Consider the following 23,623-nt stretch of genomic DNA (forward strand, 5'->3'; position numbering starts at 1 on the left):
GGGGGGGACTGACGGGAGGGGTGGTGAAGGTATCTGGTTATATCATACTGAAAGTAGGTTATTGCATTTTGATCAGTTGCCGGCAGCTGATCGCAGCCAACTTATGGTTAACAGAGCCTTCGTTGCAGCCACGCTTCTCTAGCGAAGGCAAATTGACAGATGTGAAATTGTTATCCTCAGAGTCTCTAAGCTTGATCTTATTTTCATGGGGGAAAAGCCAGAGGATTTTCAACCCCCCTCTCTTAGTGACTGACAACATCAGTGTAACACAGATGACATTTTATGGGAGAGATTTCTGGGCGAGCTGTGGGATGTGAGAGAACAAGGAGACACCGGGAATCAGAGGGACTGAGGGTTGAGAGAGTGGCTGGCTGGGTAGCTGACTCAAATGTGACTAAAGGAATAACATTTCCTCCAAATTATGACAGCCTCACTGCACTCTATTGGCCCTTTTTGTCACACACACCCAACATTTTTAGACTTGCTCCTCATTCGTTTTGATCTCAGTCCTTCCCTTTCATGTTTGTCTGTTGTTCTGTTGTGTTGCATGAAGAAAAAAGTGAGTAATCATCAACTGTTTGTGTTTCTCCCCCCCCCACCCCTGTGTGTTAAACTGTAGTCAGGTGCTTGACCACAGCTCTGACTATGGAGCCTCCCCCTTCTCTGAGCTTGGCTCTGCTAGGAGGGAGCGAGGATGAGGACCAGCGCTTCCTCCTTCCTCTGGGCAGCATATCCCATCCCTCCACGGCTGGCAACCAGCCAGGATCGAACCACTCCAACCACACAGGAGCTTCAAGTATCGATCGCCTGAATGGCAGCACCCCATCGCCGTCCTCCGCCACGCCCAACTTGCCTCCGGCGCCCCTTCCTAAGTTACCTCTGTCCTCCTCTGGAGCCCAGCCTCTGCCTCCGCCCATCCCCAATGCCCTGCACCCCACCAGTACCCCACTTTCGTCCTGCCTGGGTTCCCAGCACAGCCTGAGTGGAGACAACTCCCCAGTCTACAATGCCCTCTTTTACTCCTCCCACTCGCCCTCCATGGAGCGGGACAGGGACAGAGAGCGTGACAGGGAGAGGGACAGGGGCAGCAAACACAGACAGGCCAGTCCACTTGTCCACCGCAGGGACAGTAACCCCTTCACGGAGATTGCCATGAGTTCCTGTAAGTACACAGGTGGGGTCATGAAGCCCCTGAGCCGCCTCAGCGCCTCCAGGAGAAACCTCATCGAATCGGACAGCAGCAGCGAAACCAAAGAGGGTGGCGTTTCGGCTGTTGCCGGGGCAACGGCGACTGGCGGACATGACAGACAGCGAGACGCCCCTCCCACTTACTCAGAGACCCAGTCATCTACTCACCAACCCCCTATCCAGAGCCCCCCAGAGATTGTGATCTCGTCCAAAGAAGACTCGCCGTACCCCAGACGAGGGTATGACATCACTGACTCCACGTCCAACCAAATGTCCATCTACCACCAGAACCACGCACTGGTGGAGAGTAGGCGGGGACAGTCCGAGCGGGGCAGCAGGCAGGGAGGGGTCGGGGCAACGGGCAGTGGGGCCAGGGGCAGCACCTCCAAGGCCCCAAAACGAAAGAACCAAAACATTGGCTATAAGTTGGGGCATCGCAGGGCGCTGTTCGAGAAGAGGAAGAGGCTGAGCGACTACGCCCTCATCTTCGGGATGTTTGGCATCGTGGTCATGGTGATTGAGACTGAGCTGTCATGGGGAGTGTACAACAAGGTGAGTATGATGTATCTTCACATGGCGACAAAATGTCAGACAGGTTACTGCCAATTACATGAGGAAATTCATATAAAAAAAAAGTGCACGTCACACACATTACAAAGCTGCAAAATATTAGAAGGCGATACCAAAAAGGTTTACTTTATGGGCTGGTGTGATTGGTATTCTTTCCTTCAACTAGGCGAGTGAACATGATCGCTAAGAAATTGAAAACCAGATAAATTATTTAGTCAAAATCAGCAGAAATTGTCACATGATAAGTCAGCATAATTCTTTGTGGAGTGTTATGTTCTTAATTTATTTTTAAAAAGAAATGATTGGCAGTTGTTCTCGGGGCATCAGAAAGTAGACTTTAGACCAAAGATAGCACCTCCGACATTTTCAAGCCATATATTGTCTACAATGCTAACAAGATTGTGCACACTATGTATATTGCCTTTGGTCCTTAACGCAGATTTTTAGTCACAACATTAATTTTTGTCATTTTTGTAAAGACTAGAAGGAAGTATTTATATACAAAGAAATTATAAGCTCTCGATATGTCTTTTACATGAATATGGAGTCAACCAGCATGATAAGATAAAAAGCTCTATTTGCTTTTAAGAATATAATGTATCTCACAAAAATGCACTGATGCTAGTTTTAGCCAATTACAATTTATGTTTGAAGAATATTATAACAGCTTACCTTCTTTTATAGTATTTCTCCCATAAGAGCTCATTCATTGTTAATGTTAGGAGCAGAGACAATGTCACACTGTGTGTGTTTGTAGAACAACAGTGCGTGAAAACAGGGTTTCATTCATTTAAAATAAAGACAAAATGACTTTGATTTGTTATTGTAAATGGCTTGTAGCATTTTATGTCAGCACTTAGTGCAATTAGCATGATTAGCATGATTAGCATATTTGAGTGTAAACATCAGTCTCTATGGGGCCTTTTCTATCAAAGTGGTTCCAGTGCTTAACTGGTACAAGTGCTTACTAAGCACTAGTTCTTTGTCTTTCCACAGAGATAAACCCTGGCTCTAGCCCTGAAAACCTGGAACTATCCCAGCCCCAGTTCCCCGCTTAGTCAGCAAAGCTAAATTCCTCTCAGTTTAGTTTTTTAACAATCAAATTTAAAAACCCAAAACCATGAAAATGTTTCGCTGAATCTTGGATGAGCATCAGAATAAGAAAAAATGATCATTACGTATCCTGCAGGTGTTTCTTTTGAAATCATCTCTATTTTACACTGGGTCCATAATTTCAATTTCCTTCTCAGTCTTGTACCACTGTGGGTATTTTAATATATCCAGTTGGCTAATAAATGATGCTATAAAAGTTGTGTTTAGTTTCCATTTTTCAGCCCATGGTACTGAACAGAGATCAGCATCAGGATCGATAAAGAATGAAGTACTGCTTATTGCAGGAATAATAACATATTCATTTGTTTAAATTGTCTCAATAGACTACAGTCCTTCATAAAAACAAAGAATGAAATAAGGGGAGGATCAGAGAAATAAAAAAGGAGATATTTATAATGGTTTGGCTCCCACTTGACTCTCAGGTGTTGGAAATGCCAAACATAAAGATTAAAAAAAGGTTCTAGTGAAGAACCTTCTAGGTGGAAATGTCCAACATATGTTTTCCTTAGAGGATGTAGACTCTACCCTCAACTCTTAGATGTCTTAAAGGTTACAGAAATGCCCAAACCCAGGTTGTTCCTTAACAGACAGAGGTCTAAGGTGCAGTAGAAATAGAACAGAGCAGCTTTGCTGTAATGCATTCAGCCTTCCTGGTATCTGCTGAAACCGGCTCCGTGTTAATTCACTGCTTTGCCAATTTGACAAATTGTTCCCAACGCCGGTATGAATTAATATTTTGTGACAGATGGCTCCTTTTTGTATCTGAAAAAATAAAAACATAAAAATCTGGTACAAAACGACCAAAACTGCAAAAATATGAAGTGGTGAAGAATAAAATACTTAAAACCTGCAGAAGCCCGGATTCTTTATGAACAGCTGATATGTGAAAATGTGGCTTCCTTTTAAGTACCTTCCTACGTATTTTGCTTTCTAGAAACATGATGCAAGACTTTTGAAATACTTTACTACTAATAATACTTTAATATGAGAATCAACCCTGGAAATATTCCACTGAATTACCACATCATGTTTGTAGTTGCATATTTGCCAAGGTCTATTTAGAATCTCTAGTATTAACTTTTCTTGTGCTGTGTTTTTTTGTTGTTGTTGTTGTTTTTTATCTATTTTCCTTTTGTATTGTAAGTAACCTGTGATGTAATTTTGTCATTTCAATATTTTGTACTTTTTGAGTTTTGGTCATTTCATATTCAACTTTTCAGTGGAACAACCTGCTACCTGCCATTTAGGGCAGTAGGGTGCAAGGAATGTTTTATAGGACATTTGAGAATTTATATAATTAATTGTGTCTGTGATGCATATAAGATACTTAAATTGCTAAACAAATGAACTGAAATAGTACGGTACAGTTTAGTCAATATAGTTGTTTCAAAGGACAACTATAAATTCAAATGAAAGTAAAATAAGACAAAATTATAAAGTCTTAGTATAACTGGAGGTGTGAACTGGCAAATGGGTGAACTGAGCTGAAGCTCTTGGGTCTTGCAGAGAACGTCACCATCCAGGTTACCCTCATCTCGATGGGTCAACAGTCAAGTTATAAAGACTCGTTTAGCTGACAAGATGAGGCTTTTAGCCACATTTTTTTGGGGAAATTAAGTATGCCCAATTTTATGTCTTCACAAATGGAGCAAAGGTTTCACAAATATGTAATCAGTGTGGATGGTTTCAGCTCGATAAGTGTTCTTCATTAGCTCACTGGGTCAACAAGAACTACTTTCCTTCTTACTTCAAACCAGGAGTCTCAAGAATAAACTCAAGACCAAATTCAGGAGATCTTGGAAGTGAATCTTATACTTCTAAAAAGCACATTTATTCCCCTTCAAATGATAATTGTAATGTTTTGGGCTGAGCAGCTGAGTTGAGTCGGGTTGAGTATCCTCTCTAATGCGAAACAGAGTATTCTGCTCATTCTTGGTGTTGTTTATTGGTTTGGATGATTGAAATGTAAAGAAAAAATGCATATTTGCAGTTTGCTTACCAAATCTAAGTAGAGGCATGTCCCTCCTCGTGCTTGTCTACAGCTCGGTCACACACTGCTGTGGGATGGCATGCCATTCCTAGAACAGCGTTTGTCACTATGGCATAAAGACAGCATGCTCCCACAAATATTTAGTGGTGTCGAGGTCAAGAACACCACTAACGCAACATCCACAACATCCGAGTTGTGGATGTTGTGTTTGATAAACCCTGCAGTATTGGGGGAACTGTTGTTATTTTGGAGGATGCATCAGTTCCCAGTTTGTGATGATGTTGAATTGCCACAGTTGCATGAGTGCAATCCTTAATCTCAACTCGACTTACAATTGTAAGCAGACAACAAGCTTTCCAACACAGTAAGATTCATTGTCAAAATCATTATTACAACAACAACAAAAAAATCCACCAAATAGAAATGACTTTAATTTTTGTGTTACATGGGCAGAGAGTGTCCAATTTAAAGCACTCACCTTGATTTCCAGAGCCCAGAATGTTTGAATAGACTTAACCTGACCAGACAAAATCACAAGCTCACAGCGACTGGTTTGCGCTTTGCTGGACAAACTTCAGTTTGACAAGAAAAATATAGTGCCAATTTAAGACACCCGAGTGAGCAGCCATATTTACCACTTTGTAGCTTCTTGTAACTCTTCGCACAGTCAGACCGGCTCCTTACACACATGTTGGAGGAGCGTTGTGCGCCGCAACGACCAAGCTTGACAGCAGCTGCTTCCGGGTGATGTGATGCAACGACACAAAGGACATGCAGGGCAGATTATCAGTAGGAGGCCAGGATCTCATTTGTCTGTGTAATGGCCAGTGTAATAAGCTGAACTGGCCCCTGGCTGTTTTTGTGTGTTTATTTTGGGTGTGTATGTGTGTTAGTTAGCCTCCCAGTGTCTTGTGCTCACCTTCCTGATATCCCTGCCCTCGTCCCATCCTTCTTTTTTGGTCTGACACATCACAGAGGGCTGGTTCTCTTTATCTAATGAGCCGGAAACATTACTTCCACAGCTTGTCACAGAAGGATCATTGATCATGTAAAAAGATTTGATGGCGTCCTTTGTGATTTACAGGTAGCCGGTTAGACGCTAGGCTTGCTTCGCGTCCCTTTCTCAACATGTGTGGCCTCCAAATTATCGTACTGGGCACTCTGGGATGGGATCTGCCTGCTCTGTGCTGCCAACTTTCTCTCTTTTCTCCTCCCCATTGCTGCATTAAAATCACAGTTTCTAAAGCAGCGTCCTCTTATTAATGAAAACGTATGGGCCTGAATTTGACTTTCAATTCCTCTTTGTCTTTTTCTCCCCGCTTCTCATCCGGCAGTCATCCTTCTCAGAGAAGATGGCCGGCACTTTCATGTCCTCTTCCTCCATCTGTCCCCTCTTTTTTATTTTGAAATCCCTGTCCGTTTCTTTATCCAGGCTTCCTTTTATTCCTGTATTTCTTTCATTATTCTTTTTTTCTTCCTCTTCTTCGCTTCACTTTCCCACTCCCTCTGCTTCCCTGCTCTCGCAGTGGGCGTCAAACTGGAGGAGTGTGATCGGAAGAGAGAAGCGGCTGAGTGAGAATGAAAGTCTGTGGAAGGATAGAAGAAAGGAAAGGCGATAATGAAAAGCCTGATTTAGGTTCTTAAGCTACAATCAATGCGGCCCATCTTAGACTGGCAGTATTGTCTATCAAAACAAATGAATGGAGATCCCGTGTGTTTGAGCAGGGTAATGCCAGCTCCGTCACCTTAATGAATAATCTATAATCACTCTTGTTAGGAGTGGAGTTCAAGGAAAGCAGGATAAAAAATAAATAAAAAACCTCAAAGTTTTCAGGAAAGCCTTCTCCTGGGTAGCACCCAGACATCTAAATGTGTTCTGGCAATTAGTTTTAGTTTGATTTGGTTTCAGTCCAGCAGATACTGGAGGACCATCAAACAGCTCAAACACTCACTTAGATATCCGAGAAGGACAGAGGCCCACCGGTTGTTGTGGTGAAAAATGGATGGCAATCATGGGGATGAAAGCGAGAAGGGAAAGAGAGACGGATGGGAAGGGAGCCCAGAGAAAGGTAGAGAGATGTTTGTTCAGCTGAAACCCGTCTGAGGGTTTGAATGATTTCTTATATTGATCTCTGAAAATCACTCACCCACACAAGGACTGTCCACCCCCAGATACATGAACTCACAGTTGTTGCTGATTTTATTTGATTGTGTTTGGGCTGCATTTTGTGTTTTATATTTACTTCTTGAGGCGGTGTGGAAAAGTCCGATCACTAGTAACCGGTTTCATCGCAAAAGCCCTTCAGGTCCATCTCAGCGAACTAGAAATCTCAGTCAAAACATTTATTTTGATTCAGTATTTCATTACAAAGTGAAATTCATACGTTCTACATGTTTATTTTACACAGTGATATGTTTAAAGCTTTTATTTCTGCAAATTTTAATCTATACAACAATCAGCTTGTCATGTGTTGTACATTATATGAACGCAACGCTTGAGGCTGTGGCTGTGCTGAGGTTCTCAGGACGCCCAGTTTGCGTTTCTCATTTTCCTCTTAATACTTTGCTGGTGAATCCAGCACAATACCACTATGGTCAGCATGTATTGGTACCATTGGTAGTATAGGCAGAAGTACAGCTGGAAATTGAAATCAATTTGTTGGCAGAAGACAGAATGGAGTGCTCTAATTTATTTATTTTTTTGGTAGACTTGGATTTTTTTTTAACCACATGTTTTTCCTTCCTCTTAACTTTATGCTTGCATACAGCACTCTGTAAAAATCCAGTTCCTTACAGTGAAGTCTGGTAGCAAAGTGGAGAATGTCGATGACTGTTTGCTTGATTACTGTCTGTAGTTTCCCCCATGATTGTTTGCCATATCATAGCTTTTTTTTAAATAGTTTTTGTTATTGGTCTTATATAATATTCAGGCTTTCTGAAAACTGAATTTTGGTTTGCTTTTAGCTTTAAGCCATCGCTACTAAAATGCTACTATCTAATGTACGAGATTCAACTTTTTAATTGAGTTAATGAATAATAACTTGTGGATGATAGTTTGATGCCCCGAGTTGCAACTTATAGCATATTCTGACAACAGTGTCCGTGTACAGTTTCCTGCCGGTGTACATATCTCTCAGAGCTCTCTTCAGGAGGTCCAGCTGCTCGATTTTGCTCCCAAAAATAGAGATGAAGAATAAGACTGGAACCAAGTGGGGTGGGCTGTATTTTTGCGGAGCGAATATTTGGATGGATAAAGCGAGAGAGGTTAACTTTGGAGGACACGCTCTTTGTGACTGCGAATGTTGCAAGCCAGCGTATCAACAGTTTTTTCCGACTCCATCAGCACATTCTGAAGTCACAGTGTCCAACTCGCTGCTTCGTGGCCTCCGTCTTTCATTACCTTTCCGTTACCTTTCGGTTGTCTTCAAGCCTGAGTGTCGAGACTCGAGATCCGCTCGATGAGTTCTGGTCGCAGGTTAAAAAACTGTTCTCATGTACGGCAGGCAGCATGAATAATTGAACTTGCTGTCAGGCAAAATTGTGACTTTTCACTTACAAAGCCTGAAAGATGAAAGAGCAGCGCAGAGCCTTTTATATTCTCTCTATAAGTTCTCTTCTGCACTGTACATGTTAAGAGTTCCAGGCGCTTTTACGTTTGCATCTCCTGCCACCTCCTCTACACATTTCTGTGGGTATTTAACAGCTATGCGAGGGCAGTTCTTTACGTAAGGGTATCCGTTATTGATTTTAAGAATATGGGGGACATCTGTGAAAGAGCAACCAAGGATCTCGCAGACTTTGGACCTTAGCACGTCGCCTGCCGGTGTCAGTTCAGCCGACCGGCTCCACACCCTGTTCCAGGCCTGCGATGCAACGCGGGCTATTCTGAGAGAATGCACAGCTGTTGTCAACCACACCTGTCACATCGTCAGCGCACTCACTTTGCACATGTGTGACGCACGGGACGGGCTAACAAGTGGGAGTATGAGCTGAGCTGTACTTGATGTTGCTCAGCACACGCATCACAAACTGTTGCATTCGGTACACGGTGGTTTTGAGGGAAGAAAAATATCTAAAATTTTTTATTTTTTATTTTGAGAATAAGTTTAATGTCTCATGAGTGTAACATGATATGCAAACAGCTGTTAGGAAGCAGTACATGTTTCCCTCAAAGTGACTGATTGGCTATTTCTGCTTCTGAGGAAGAAGCCAAGCCAACGGCAGCTGACATGAATGAATAATTGCATCAAGCCCAGCTAAACCAGATTTTCTTCTATATGACCAAGCCAAGAAAGCATTAAGTTATTGTTCGCCCTGAGAACAAAACAAAACAAAACAAAACAAAACAAAAAAAAATCAATGTAATGATGATTTATACACCTACAGCAACTTATTTTCCAGTTAAATGTTTCTTTTTTTGTTGCTTGGCTACCTGATAGTGTATGTTGGCAATAAATTTAACAACTCAAAAGGTCAAGGTCTGGATCTAGTTGCGGGGATGCGTCCATATTGAATGACATATAACACTGAGTTTTTGGACAATGAATGGAAAAAATTCAGTTTAAAATAAAAACAACAAAACTAGCTGCGTTGCTCAGGGACTCACCCAGAGTCGGTAAACGACAACTAAGTGTGACACTGAACTTGTCTGAAATAAAGTACATAATATCCTCTGCCTTTATAACCGGACTGGTCTCTGTCTCTGTCTCAGTGCCAACACTGAGTAGTTTTTAATATTTAATGTAGCTACTGCTTTATGATATGTTTCTAAATGCACACGTCTTTCACTCTCTCATTGGAGACGCAGCTAAAATATTTAGCACAAACAGGGAAGAGACTCCTTAATAAACTGATACAGGAGCTGCTGCAAGACACGAGCACAGCTGTGTCTACTGAGTTCAGATCGCCAGGAAGCGACGTGGCACAACGATGGGAGTTTACTGGTTTAATCAAAGCAGAGGGAGGGTGAGGCAATAGATGGAGCAAAAAGATTGAACTTCATCTGGGGAGTCTCATGATTGTCGGGGGGAAAGAAAAGTGGTGATAAACAGGGATGAGCAAGATGAACGGGATGGAAAGTTGTTTTAAAGGAAGATGAGGAGGAAAAGAGGGATGGGATAAGGAGAAAGAAGGGATGAAAAGAAGTTATAAAGAGAGAGATGAGTGGGATGGAGAGGGGTCATACAGAGAGTGATGAGGAGCAAAGGAGAGATGAAGGTGGATCATAAAAAGAAGCTTCACTAAATAGGGATGAAGTCGATGAGAAGGTTGAAGAGCAGACATGAGGATGGATGAGTGCCAAGAAAGGGGTTGTGAAAAGGGTTCAGGAGAAAAAGTGGGATAAAAAGGTGTCATAAAGAGAAATGAGGAAGATAAGCACAATTAACTGGCCTCATAAATAGGCAAAAAAAAGAAGGATGACGAGCATGAAAAGATAGAAGAAGAAACGTGAAGATTGACGAGAAGGGCGTGGCATTAAATTTGATTGTAAAGGTCAAGAATGAGAAGGAACAAGGCAGTAGAGGAAGACGAAGGATTGAAGGGATGAAAAGTGGTTGTGAGAGGAATGAGGAGAATGAGCGGACAAAGAGAAAGATGACATGAGACATAAGGAGGGATGAAGAGGATGTGTGGGACTGTAATGGGATGACTGGACATTTAGAGGGTTGAGAGGGAGTCGTACAGATTGACGATTTGGATGAACAGGGATTGTCAAGAGAAATTCGGACGTCCGGTGAAGTTAACAGTGGGTGCAAAGAAGGATGAGGATGTTAGTTGGTAAGAAAATGGGCCATAAAGAGGGACAAAAGTGTAGCAGTTAAGAAAATGACAGATAAAGAGGATAAATGCAATGAAAAGGTGACATAGAGCAAAACAAGGAGGATCATTGGGTTAAAATCTAATCTTAAAGAGAAAACGATGAGGAAGAAAAAGACTCATTCAGTACATGTAGGATCAATTTTTACCCTTCATTTCTCTGACTTTAGCTCTGCTATATACATCAGGAGTGTAGAGACTGATGTCCTGCAGATTTTAGATGTGCACCGGCTCCAAACCAGCAGACTCCCCAGCATGTTATCAACCAGCTAATGGCCAATTCATTTGATTCAGGTGTGTTAAGCAAATTAATGGCTCATTCATTCGAGTCATTCACTGGGTGTGTTGAAGCGGGGAAATACCAAAACGTTATAACCTGAGGACTGACTCTGGACTCTTCTGCTCTGCATTAAAACTGACAGTATAACTGCTGTTATTTTTGTGTTTTCCTCTGTGTTTCTGAATGGCATCTCATTTGACTGTTTGACGAAAAAAAAAAAAGTCATCCAGCCACGAATTAGTTTAAAACCAACTGTAAAACATAGTGCAGTTGTCTAATTCATTCACTGCGGTGCTCTTCCACATCCTCTCTTCTCTCCCTCTCCTTTTTCATGTCTCTTAAAGTGAGTGTTTATGTTCCCTCCCTCTGGTATTTCTTAAATATGTCTCCATTTCCCCAAGGGGGTCATTGCCATCTCAGTCGGCTTACATCTCCTTCACATGCCCCTCTTCTGCTCGTACGCCATCCCTCTATCACCGCCTTCGCTGTTCAATCTGTGACATTTCTGGCAGACATTTACTGGTGGACCTCCCTGGACCTTTCTCTGCTTGACCACTTACTGCGGCTGTGTGCTGCTTTCAGGCGGTACATGATGATGATGATCGGGGAATTGAACTGCCATCATATTCTTTAAAGGGGCTATCAGCCATCTCAGCACTTCTCTGTCCTTTCGCCTCCCCTCCGTCTCCGCTCCCCTCCTCGCTCGGTTCTTAGGGACTTCAGATCCCTTAAGTCTCACCACCAGCAGGTATAAATATCGCCATTTCTTCCAGCATAACAAGGCTCCCTCCCTCTGTACGTGTGAGCGTGTTGGTACACATGGGTGTGCTAAAACTTGCATCATTCGGCGACAACATAAACACTCATGTCACGGTGTGTATACCATCTCCTGTGTGTATGCACATGTGTGAAGTGTGTTTGTCTTCGTGTCAATTTTTATTCAGCTCTGTCAAAAGTAAAACCCATGAATGCACCTGCTGATGTGTGAGCGCTCACAGCGCTCTTTTTCTGGATTTAATTGAGTGTGTATGGGTGTAATAGCTTATTCCAAAGTGAAGTCAAGTGTGTGCGTGTGTGTGTGTGTGTGTGTGTGTGTGTGGTCTGCGTGCGTGCGTGAGTGTGTGTGTGCGCATTTATTCTGGTAAGGTGCAATCGCTTTTCTGCCTACTGCCTGTTTCCCTGGAGACTGATTGCAAGAAGGCATCACTCTGACAGGAGAGAATCCCAAGGCTAAGTCATTAGCATGCACACACATGGTCATTGATATTCATTATAAGCATGTGCACCAGGCGACTTATCTCTGCTAGTCATGTGTTGTAACCAACATGTGCAGTGCGTCGCCTTTTGCATTTCTGTCAGTGCTGCTATGGGGACGGCTGGGGAAAGCCCTTCAGATCCTACCTGTGTGTGTGTGTGTGTGTGCGTGTGTGTGCGTGTGTGTGTGTGTGTGTGTGTATGTCTGTGTGGGTGTGTGTGCGTGTGTGTGTGGTTGTATCTGTGTAGGCGGATGCGTGGCTGCCTTCCAGCCAAACTAAAGAAGCTGAAAAAGCTCATCATCTCTGCATGCTGTCCACCAAGTCAGTGATCAATGCGCGCTAATCGCACACTTACTCACAACTGGGGTAAGAAAAAGGAAAATCCACATGGTTATAACAACAGATGCACATGCTTGGGAATATAAACATACTATAGTGTTTTTAAAAGTTGGGCGGATGCATAAAATCTCTTCAAAGTTAAAGAGATCACCAATCAAACTGAAGGATATTTTGAAAGAGCACAACAGAATTTGTATTGTTATTTAAAACATTTTGTTATTTAAATGTTGCCAGTGAATGGGACACTGGAATAAGACTGGACAGTGTAAAATAATATAATAATAACCTCATTTACTGGGTTCCTATCTAATATGGAAAAGTCCAAACATGTTCTGCAGGTGTGGATGTGTGAAGGGAAATGGAGTACGGAACAATGTTTGTGTTTCCATGCTTTACTCTGGAAATGCAAATGTTTTCTGTTTCCATCCTTCCATCAACATCTACAGAACAACCAGTTTATTTCTTGAAACAGTTAGGTGAAATTACACAAACCCACCTGATAAAATGCAAAAGCGTGTCACTTGATGAAAATGGATAATTTATTCTGAAACAAATAAAACAAAACAAGTATTCATGTCAATAAACGTGTCAGTGTGATCAAAATGAAAAGTCCTATTTATGAAGAAGTTAACCAAATGGCTTTGTCATGTTCTCATTGTGACAGTTCACTCTTTTTTTTTCCAATTAAAAAAAGTCAGATCTTGGAGACACCACCTGAAAATCTCAAGATTTCAGGTACTATACACTGTTTGCACAATTGTAAACAATCACATCTGTGAAAACAGAGCTTCGCCTGAGAGACATTGTTCAATCTAGGAGACATCTTCAGGAAAAAAATATTAAAGAAATACACATAATTGACAGATTTGGCAACTAGTTCCACATGTTTGTATGCCATAACTTTAATCAATAAAACTTTTATTTCTACTGGGAATGACTATTCAGCATTCATAAGTACGTTCCTATCTAATCTGGAACAGTCCAAACACTGTAGTGCCAGTGTTTATGACTGGCACTACATAAACAAATTATAATGTCATAAAACAGCTGAAAAATAAATGGAAGCAATGGATGCATGTCCAAAATTATCTGCAATTTTTGTGGAAGAGAAAAGAATCTGCTGCTGTGATATTCACAAAGGACTGAATGATGAAAATTTGAATTCTCATCAGAGATATATGCCAATGCAATTGAGACAAACTGTAAAGGCTGTATTTTTAAATTAAATTTTAAAAGAGTAAGAACTTCAGATCTAGAAAATCTATCTAGAATCTAGAAAAATATTAAATCTTGATCTGAAAATGTTCAGAAACTTTGAATTTAATGTCATTATAAATAATAATTTGAAAGAGTCTAATACTCAAAAGGCACAGGATTTGAAGCCTCCACTGAATGGCTGTGATCCTCAAATCCTCTGGCGTCTTTGCATTTTCCAATGCAACAATAGACAAACTCACTTATGGGAATAAATGCACAAGCTCAGAAAACAGTTGGTGTATCTATTAATGCCAAGCGAGAGCAGAACATCCAACAAACCCAAGCATCGTCCCAGTTTTTTTTTTTTTTGTTTTTAAATCAGCCAAAAACTGGGGTAACATTTCACTTTTAAGTCTACGGCATGTGTTAAAGAAGTGTGTCCTTAAAGATGAAGTGAGACTGAAGGTGATGCAACACAGTGGTAAACATCCTTCTGCCCCATCTCTTGCCTCTGTCTGAATCAGATTCAAAGCATTTCATCTTTTAAAAAAAATAAATATCTGTTTTGTCTGTTTCATTTGTTATCTTGCCTAGTAAATATTTATTAAATAGTTTTGTTGAAGGCTTTCTTTGTTCCTCCAGTCTCATCACTGCTGCACATACAAAACCACTTTGGGGGGAAATTCCTGAAATGGAAACGAGGAAGTCGGAGTTAATTCAACAGAAAATCTGAGTTTGGATTAAAACAAATGACCTTAATTTTCTTTTTATGTGCTGTTGAAACAGATACTTTGTATCTGCTTGTGATTGACTTTACTATATCAGCTGGAGCTAGCACCGTTAGCAGCAGCTAATGCGAAATCAAAACAAATTGGAAAACAATGAATGTATGTTTAGTTTATTGGACATTTATATTCATATTAATATAAATATTTATATTTAGATCTGTTTTTGATCATTTTATCTTGAACCCCTACAGTCAGATAAGAATTTGGACAAGACTATGTGTACCCTCTTACACCAAGCAGAAAACAGTAATCACAAGAACTGCTGATGCTAACTAACACGTAGCGTCTTTGCTTAATCTGTATTCAACCAGAAAGGTTAAAATCGCAATTTGCAAGATTAGAGGGAGTAGCGGTCCATTATCTTGATGAACAACATCTCATCAGTCTCATCCTGTATTCACCGCAGACACTCCAGCATATGCGAGTCAAAGAATTAGCAATGATTTAGCTGCATTCGGGACTTTCATAGAGAGAGCGTGATTATGAGCTTTGAGTATCAAGACTTTTACTCTAAGCGAAGAAAGTGAAATTAAGCCTCTTTTTTTATTTCATAAATAAGACTTTTCCTTTTGGATGCATCTCACTGCTTTTTGAATTCCTATTTCAGACACGGTTTACTTTACCCCTTATGAAAATATGTTTGTAAAGTTTTAACATAAATCATTATTTTAGGAATTTTTAAAAAATCCTGAGAACATACGGATTCGAAAAAAAAAATTTGCCCATAATAAGATATAAACATTTTGGCTGTTTTGGCATCAATAACAAGTAAAAATTAAATAAACTAAATAACAGGGGAAAAAAATTCTTATTGATAATTTTCTCAGACATCAATAAGTAATTGATGACTTTGTGTGTCCCTTAGAGTGTAAGTGGAACATGACACAGAGGCCAATTTCTCTTAGCCACTCCTCAAAATGGAATAAAAACAAGAGTATGCATTATTCAAATACGTCAGATGTGTGTTGATCTGAGTCAATCTAAACTGCATATCTATACAGTGATTGTACTGATTAAAAAATTTAAACAAGAACTTTTTCAACAAGAATGGGTGCCATTTATACAGGTTGATGTTTTCATGCTGTTATGTGAATACACAGTCCTGAGGTAAAGATTAGGGTGCTGGCAAAGAGACCTCACAGACTTGGGGCTTATAACCAAAGATAGATTGTCAAAATACAAATGGAAACATACAAAATAGTTAACTATCAATTAGAAATGTGTTTGAATTGTATACAGTTTTATAATCTTGCTTGATTGAAAACATAAACAGAGTTTAGAATTAACTAAATAAAATTTTTACTTACATCGTTATATATTTTCAAGCTTTTCCAGTTTTATGACATTTTATTTACAGTTTCATTGACAAAAGGAAATAAATTGCGAATAAATTTCACCTCTAGAGATCCAGGGTAAAATGTCTCAGCACAGCTGGGTCAGTGCACCATATTCTGCCGTCCCATGAACAAACTAGGTCAGCAGAGGCAGTATGTGAAAACAGATGTAATGCCATTACTAACCAACTATTTACATTTTGCTTTATGAAAAAGAGGCTGGACTTCATGTTTACAATTGAGTTTAAAGCTTTCGTTCTTGGGTTTTCTTTTTCATCAAAGTGTGGCGCAGCATTGTGGTTGCAAACCGGAGTAATAACAGGCAGAAACAGGGTAATTTGTCCAATCAGTATGAATGTCGAGGCAGCACGAGGACGTGGTTGTTACGGCTGCTGCCTCACAGCAAGTAGGTCTTGGTTTAAGCTTGGCAACCAGCTGGGGCCACTTTTCCTTTCCATGTGGGGTTTGCATGTTCTCTTTAGTCCTGTGTGGGTTTTCTCCAGGTGCACCAGTTACCTCCCACAACCCAAAGACATGCGTGTTAGATTGATCGGCGCTTCTGAATTGGCTGTAAGCAGGTGTAAGCATGCACGACTGTCGGTTATATGTTGTCATGTGACAGCCTGGCCTATTTATGCCTTTACTCTGTACCTCTATGCTGTCTGACAGAAACCACTTCTCTGTAAATATCTTGACTACCAGGTTTTTACAGTTAGTACTAACTACCATAATGTAGCTTTTAAACTGTGACCATACTAGAAATAGGTTTTAAAATAGCACCATTGGGAACAAGGGATGAAGTAATTAGACTTGGTAATATCCTGTCACAAGGTATACATTTGAAGAATAAAAAAATGTAGTGGAAAGCTCCCTTGAAAAATTCTGGCATTAAATCTGCCTGTGAAACCACAACCTGTCATTAATTAGTGGCTTTTGGAGGCGCTGGTAGATGACAAGCTTTTGAACTTTGCACACAGCAGAACAGCTGGTTCTCCTCTTTATGCTAACCTAATCCCCTGTTCTCTCAGCAAGACCACAAATAAACGCATTTCTAATGGTATAAAACATTAACTGGGTACAGAAATGTGACAGTGCTAGCAGATGCAGAAAAAAAACACACAAACAAATCAGTAATTCTCAGATATGAAAGGAGGATAACCAGATTTCATTGTGCGTAAAAGCATGCGTGTTGTCTGCGTGCGAGCCTGGAACTGTCAACATTCAATTCAGCTTATTTATATAGAGACATTTCAAAACAAATATCATCTCAAGGCTCTTAACAAATAGTCAATTCAATTCAATCATGCAAACAGATTCGCTCTGACATTCATTTACTCTGCTCGACCATATAATTGGCTACAGAGCGTTGCAAGTGTTAATATCGCTTGCGTTTTTATGTCTTTTCACTTTACATGCACAAACATTTCTGGGTTTTATGTGCCAGCTCAATCAAGTGATGAATAATTGTGAAGCGGAAAAAAACTGCACGTTTTCAAGCATATTTGGAAATGTTACGTGCATATATTGTCTTCTGCTCTTACTGCGCTACTCCTTTATAACAACCAGTGCATCAAGGGCCTGCAGTAAGTAAAGTCTACTTGTGTGTAATTGAATCTCAATATAAATACAGCTTTTCTGTGAAGGCCTCAGAGGTTGGAAAGAGAAGATTAATGAACAGCATCATAGAGATGAGAACACAACAAACAGGTCTGTCAACAGGACGCCTGAGGAGGCTCTCCTTTCTGCATGACGACAAACCTTAAGACACAGCACAAATATCAAAGTACAGTCACAAGTTAGAGTCACATACATTCCTACTTGAAAACTGTCATTCACTCACTCCACATTCAACCAAGCAGTGGGAAAAATGTCACTTTCTTGATGAAACTTGGTAGAGACATGACCCAAGAGAAAAATAGGTTGACAACGTTTATCCATCCATCCATCCATTTTCTGCCGCTTATCCGGGGTTGGGTCGCGGGGGCAGCAGCTTCAGAAGGGAGGCCCACCTTCCCTCTCCCCAGCCACTTCTTCCAGCTCCTCCGGGGGAATCCCAAGGCATTCCCAGGCCAGCCGAGAGACATAGTCCCTCCAGCGTGTCCTGGGTTTATATCAAAGTTTATATCAAAGTTAACAACACGGCAAGTGCACAAAACTTTTGTTTATTTTTGAAAGTCATTTATCTTTTGTTCCACTTTATAATAACGCCCTAATTCATCTTGGTTCATCACAAAAAATTCTTTCAAATACATTTCAGTTTCTTGTTGCAACGTGATAAAATCTGAAAAGGCTCATTAGGTATGAGTACTTTTGCAAGGTGCTTCTTTTCCGACTGCAAAGGAGCATTGCCCCTTTTTTTTGATGGAATTACATGTTTTCTGTCATCGTGGCATAAAAAAAAAACAGAAGCTTGACATTAATGACAGTATAATAGGCAGATTTTAAAATAAATGAAAGAAGGAACAACAGGTGGTTGAAGAATGAGACCAGGGAGAGAAATGACGTGAACTCCAAGCCAGCTACATTTCAGCTCAGCCAGTGTGACCATGTTTGAACAGACATGCTGCTGCTGGGAGCCAAAGCTGAAAACCGGCATTTTTCTCATTAGCACAACAGCGTCGGCTTCCCTTGCACCTAGTTTGCTTCGGAGAGTACAAATGAGATTTTAGCGGCGGAGAGGGAGATTGATGCAGGACAAACAAGATGGGGCTTTTGCAGCGTTGTGCGCTGGCCCAGAACCACACTTTAATAGCAACAAATGGGAGGCGTCAAGTTGTTTTTGTTTGCTTTTTTTTATTTTTTATCATATGAATAATAAAAAAATTGTGTAATATTTTGCGCAGTGCTTTCTTTGTTTTGAATAATTATGGGAGAAAATGAATTCAAAGAAGGGTCTCGGTGAGGATTAGCAAACAAGACTCTTTGTATGTTTAAGTGTTTGTTTGATGTTAAATTAATGCTACTAAGGCCAAGAAGAGTCCAGAGAGACTCAGAATGAATACAGCAATGCACACTCCTATTTTCCACAACGCTGACGCCGAGTATATTGTTATGAATTCAAAATGCCGTGCGGAGCGTTCCGCAATGAATGCTTAGCAGTATTCCCCTCAGAAACCCGCAGACATATCTGGTCTGAAGTGTAGCAGTCTTAAGGTGGCGCAGATCTCGTCTTCGTGGGGTTATCTGGCTGCAGCACTCAGCCCGACCTTGTTGAAGGTAATGATGAATGCACTTTGGAGGTTGTTTGTGCCTGCGCACGTTTCGCTTTGCAATTCTAAACCGAGTCCCTGAGACGATGTGGACAAATGAATCATTTTAGCAGGTAGAAACTACAATATTGACTGCTGCAAGGTTCATCAGCAAAACCATTTGAAACATTTTGACAACTTCAATATCATAAGCAAGCTTATTTATGCAATTTCTTTTTTGTAAAAAAGCAGAGCATTGATAAATAGTGGCACACTAATACATTCTATCTGTCATCTAAGCTGTTTTTTTTATTATTAATTTTACAGCAGCTAATAACAGTGCTCTGCTATAAACACCAAAAGTCTCAGGAACTCACAGCTCTCCTGCACCCATTGAGCTGCCACAACATCGCCCATCTGAAAAACAGTTGCCATTGTTGCTGTCTTAAAGAAACTAAGGCCATGATGTCAGTGTAGCCCATTACTGGTACATTCAATTCATGGAATGGAACCTGACCGCAATGTCCAATCATGTTCAACCCAAGTAGGTTTGGATTTAACTACTTTTGATCCAAACCTACCCGTTGGCGTCGCTCAACCGGATCCCTTCAGCTTTTGCCTACAACGATAATAGGAGAACACATGTGGTCCACTATCCATCTTCCATGAGCAATTTAACACACAGGGTTAGCGGATGATTGAAAATTTGCAACTCAGCGTTTTATCTTGTTTCGCTTATGTTGTCCACTAATTTTTGACCGATTTCTGAAAGCTTTGCCAGAGCATAACTACAGCTACGTTCAAATGCGCCCCATATGCTCATTTGCATCACTGCCATATCAGACTTTTTCAAGACAATCTGAACGACCCAGTTAAGATCTAACGGTTTCATCTCCCAAAAAATACCCCCCACTTTCATATGTGGTACTATAGCAACTGCAATTTGTCCTTTTTTTTTCTTAGCTTCCTCTGAACGTGAATGTAGCCCAAGTCATTTGCACTCACAACCAACCGTGGAGCACCACAAGGGTGTGTGCTAAACTCTTTTCTGTGCACACTACTCACTTTCAGTTCTTTACCAACCACTTCCTCCCTAAAATACTCTGATTGCAGTGCAGACACCTCCCTCCTCTTTACTACTACAAAAACAGCTATTTCATCTTATTGTAACCAAAAGTAGAAACTTAAACTACAGGCTTTTCTGGAAGACTTGGAAGCCCTCCTAAGCATGACCACGTTTCTCCTAATGCTCCCACCAAACTGGTGGGAAAGGCATTCATGAGAATTAGGTGCCGTGAAAATGAATTTCTCTCTGGAGAAAAGAAAAGATCTAAAGTGAAAGGAATTTTGAAGGGTTTTATTAATGCCAATAATTCAGCTAAAAGATCTGACCCAGAGATGAATCTGAAGTGTCTGTGTGAGTGTAGCGCGATATTCTCAGGCGCCTGTCCTGTTGACCCGAGCACCACATGCATATTAATATGTAGCTAAGAATAGTGGCCAAGAAATTAATCTTAACCGCCGTATGACTAATGTGAGCTAAATCAAACGGTGACCTTCTAACTAAAAAAGGTATTCATATGTATGACGCCAATTAAAACCACTTTGTTGAGGTATTATTAAATATTAACATTTGGACCTTAAAAATTACTGGCATCTGTTGGCATGTGCTTCAAATACATTTCTGGAATACTCCCAATAAGTGTTGTTTCTTTGCACAATATTGTAATATAAAACTTATTGACACATTTCCAAGTGGGGTCAGAATTACATTGGTTTGGTTTCTTCTTAAATCCATTATTGTCTGTATAATGATAAAGCATTTTAACATCAAAAATTGACTTTTAAATTAAATTCTTATTGAATAGAGAAGCTCCAATTTAATTACTTTATTCAATCAATTAAAATATTACTTAAAAGTTAATTTGTTTCAGTAAGTCAAATCTCAAAGTGAAACATTAAATCCATTCATTACACACAGACTGATGTTTCAAAGGCTTTATTTCTGTTAATTATGAGGATTTTCCACTTAACAGTAATGAAAACACATTCAGGATTAGAATATTACCTCAGACCAATTAGAAACATTTATACAGAAAAGTAGGATTCATGTTAAGTATTTTCAATACCGTATTAAAGGTCGTTATTTTTAAAAGTACTTTGAAACGGACCGACAAGACTCGTCAGAATGCATATTCTAATTTAATGAATTTACAATTTATGAAACATATAAATTTGTGGCATGTATGTAGCAATAATTCACAACAATTGCAATATAAATAGTTTCAGTCTATATCCAATGTGGAGATAGATTGCTTGTGTCTCTCCAGCCATCACTGGGCAAGAGGCGGGGTACAGCCTGTACAGATTCTGGTAGATCACATGGCAACACAAAGACACACACAGCACAAACAACCATTCACACACACTCACACCTAAGAGCAAGTTAGAGAGACACTTAACAGCTGAAATACTTTTCGACTGTGGAAAGAAGCTGGAGTACCCAGAGAAACCCCCTGCCGGCCCCTGGAGAGCATTCAAAACCCGGGCCGCAATTTGAACCCAGAACCATTTTGCTGCCATGCAGACCTGGACAATCTCATTTAAAAACAAAGTGTAACATCAGTTATGCACATCAAATTTGAAACCAATCCAGCCAGTAACATTTCTGTAATAGGTAAAATTTAAAACCATAAACAGATCCTTTGCCACATCTCAGAAATAACAATGTTTATTTAACCCATCACTGCAAACTAATAGAAATAATTATTTTGTGGTGTTGATGAAATACAAGTCCAATGATTTGACAGACAGCAGCGCTCTGGTTGGTAATCCCTCATGCCTTTCTGTAGATCTCATGGTGCATGACGAAAATGGATGAGAGGAGGAAGGAGTAACCGAGGGGAAGTGCAGCGGCCAGACTAAATCAGCCCCACCAGATCCCTATTTTTACTTATATACAGCATATATTTGAATGGTTAAAATCTGAAGAATCAGACAATGTTTAAACAGTTTAAATAGTAACACGCATAGAGTTTGTGGTGAGTTTTATATGTACGTTTGCTGAACTGATTTTTTTCTTGTTCTCTGTAAATATAGTCAGCAAACCAACAGCTACAGGTTGTTCATTGGGCATCTTGTAGCATCTAATTAATTTAAAATTGAATTTGTTACTAGCATCGTAAGACTTGGCTTCATTAATTCATTCATTCGTTCTCAACAAATTCGTCCATGTGGTTTTTCTTTCTTTTACTGTGTCTTGCACTAATACTCAAGTGAGGGTTTCTGTGTGCGTTGGTGTGATAACCACATGAAGTTTTGCTTTGCTCTAAGTGAGAGGTTGGTGAGCCTAGAAGAAGCCACTGAAGTGCTATGAGGTGTATTGATTGGAAGTTCCCCACAGCATTGATTATAAGCACTATCAAACCAGACAAGCAGAGGATTTAAAGCTTCTTGACTCCAGACAGATATTGATGGGTCAAACACTACAGTTCCACTTTACTTCAGCTTCCTGCTTTAATGTGTGACAGCTGAATGTTAATTCGAGTTATGTTTTGTTTTTTTAAGTTTTCCGATTTTTTTCTGTCTAGTTCTACAATCAAACTACCAGAACAAATTCCTTCTCAAACGTCCATTTGTTTTTATGTCCTTAATGATGTTGGTAACTGTATTTTGTCTTTCTGCAGAGCTCCATGTATTCTCTGGCCCTGAAGTGTCTGATCAGCCTCTCCACAGTCATCCTGCTGGGCCTCATCATAGCCTACCACGCACGTGAGGTTCAGGTAGGTCACCTGTATATCCATGTGCAGATGTACAGAATGTGAAAACCAGATGCCATTTTTAATAGGCCTGGGGAGTTTGCAGTGATTATAATTACGCCGTCTGTTGATGAGCTCTAAACAATGCGCAGCTGAAAAGAAGTCAAACCTAAACGATGATCTTTGCCATGTGCCAAACAAGCAGATTTGATTAATTTCTACAAATGTATTAGTATTACACAAAATTACAACAAATATCATCTTATTTTAGAACTACACAGTAAAGCTGTTTACTTCCACTATTAATCAACTGTGATAAAGTCCTTGTTACTCTAAGACATTTTAGCTTTGTATTCACTTTCACTTTTCCTGGTTGTGACCATTTCTGATGTCCTTTGAGTTCTGATGTACCAATCCAGATTTGACTGATTTTATGCTTTTCTGCAAGCTGTAACACATAAAAAAGGATTTGTTGGTAGTATTTTGAGGGATGTGGTAAATTTAAATCCAACATAAATCCATCTTTCTATGTAAAAATGTCCTAAAATGAGGAAATGAATGTGTTCTGCTTTTAAAGCAGCCTTGTTCTGAATAGTGCATGGGCATTGCGATCAACGGTGTGGAACTCACATCTTGTCACATGAGGTTAAGTAATGCTAATATTGGGTCATTATAGGAATATTTCCGTAGAATCTGTCACAGTTGAAGTGGCCGTATGCTTGTGTACGAGTTATGTATCATGGAATTTCTTTCAACCAAAAATAATAATTCATGATCATTTATCTTAGCTGATTATCTCATTATT

At 40.2% G+C, this 23,623-nt stretch overlaps 1 protein-coding gene across 2 annotated transcripts in view; it reads left to right on the forward strand.

Annotated features, from left to right (window-relative positions):
* kcnn3 (potassium intermediate/small conductance calcium-activated channel, subfamily N, member 3) overlaps positions 1-23,623 on the forward strand; it is an 82,929-nt gene that overhangs the window by 681 nt on the left and 58,625 nt on the right. For both annotated transcript variants that reach the window (XM_017309640.1, XM_008431748.2), the window contains exons 2-3: positions 620-1,740; positions 22,747-22,842. In XM_017309640.1, the coding sequence (XP_017165129.1) occupies positions 646-1,740; positions 22,747-22,842 (1,191 nt within the window). In that variant the 5' untranslated portion in view covers positions 620-645. The remainder of the gene's footprint in view (positions 1-619; positions 1,741-22,746; positions 22,843-23,623) is intronic.

Source organism: Poecilia reticulata, linkage group LG16 (genome assembly GCF_000633615.1).
Source record: "Poecilia reticulata strain Guanapo linkage group LG16, Guppy_female_1.0+MT, whole genome shotgun sequence".
Lineage (NCBI taxonomy): Eukaryota > Metazoa > Chordata > Actinopteri > Cyprinodontiformes > Poeciliidae > Poecilia > Poecilia reticulata.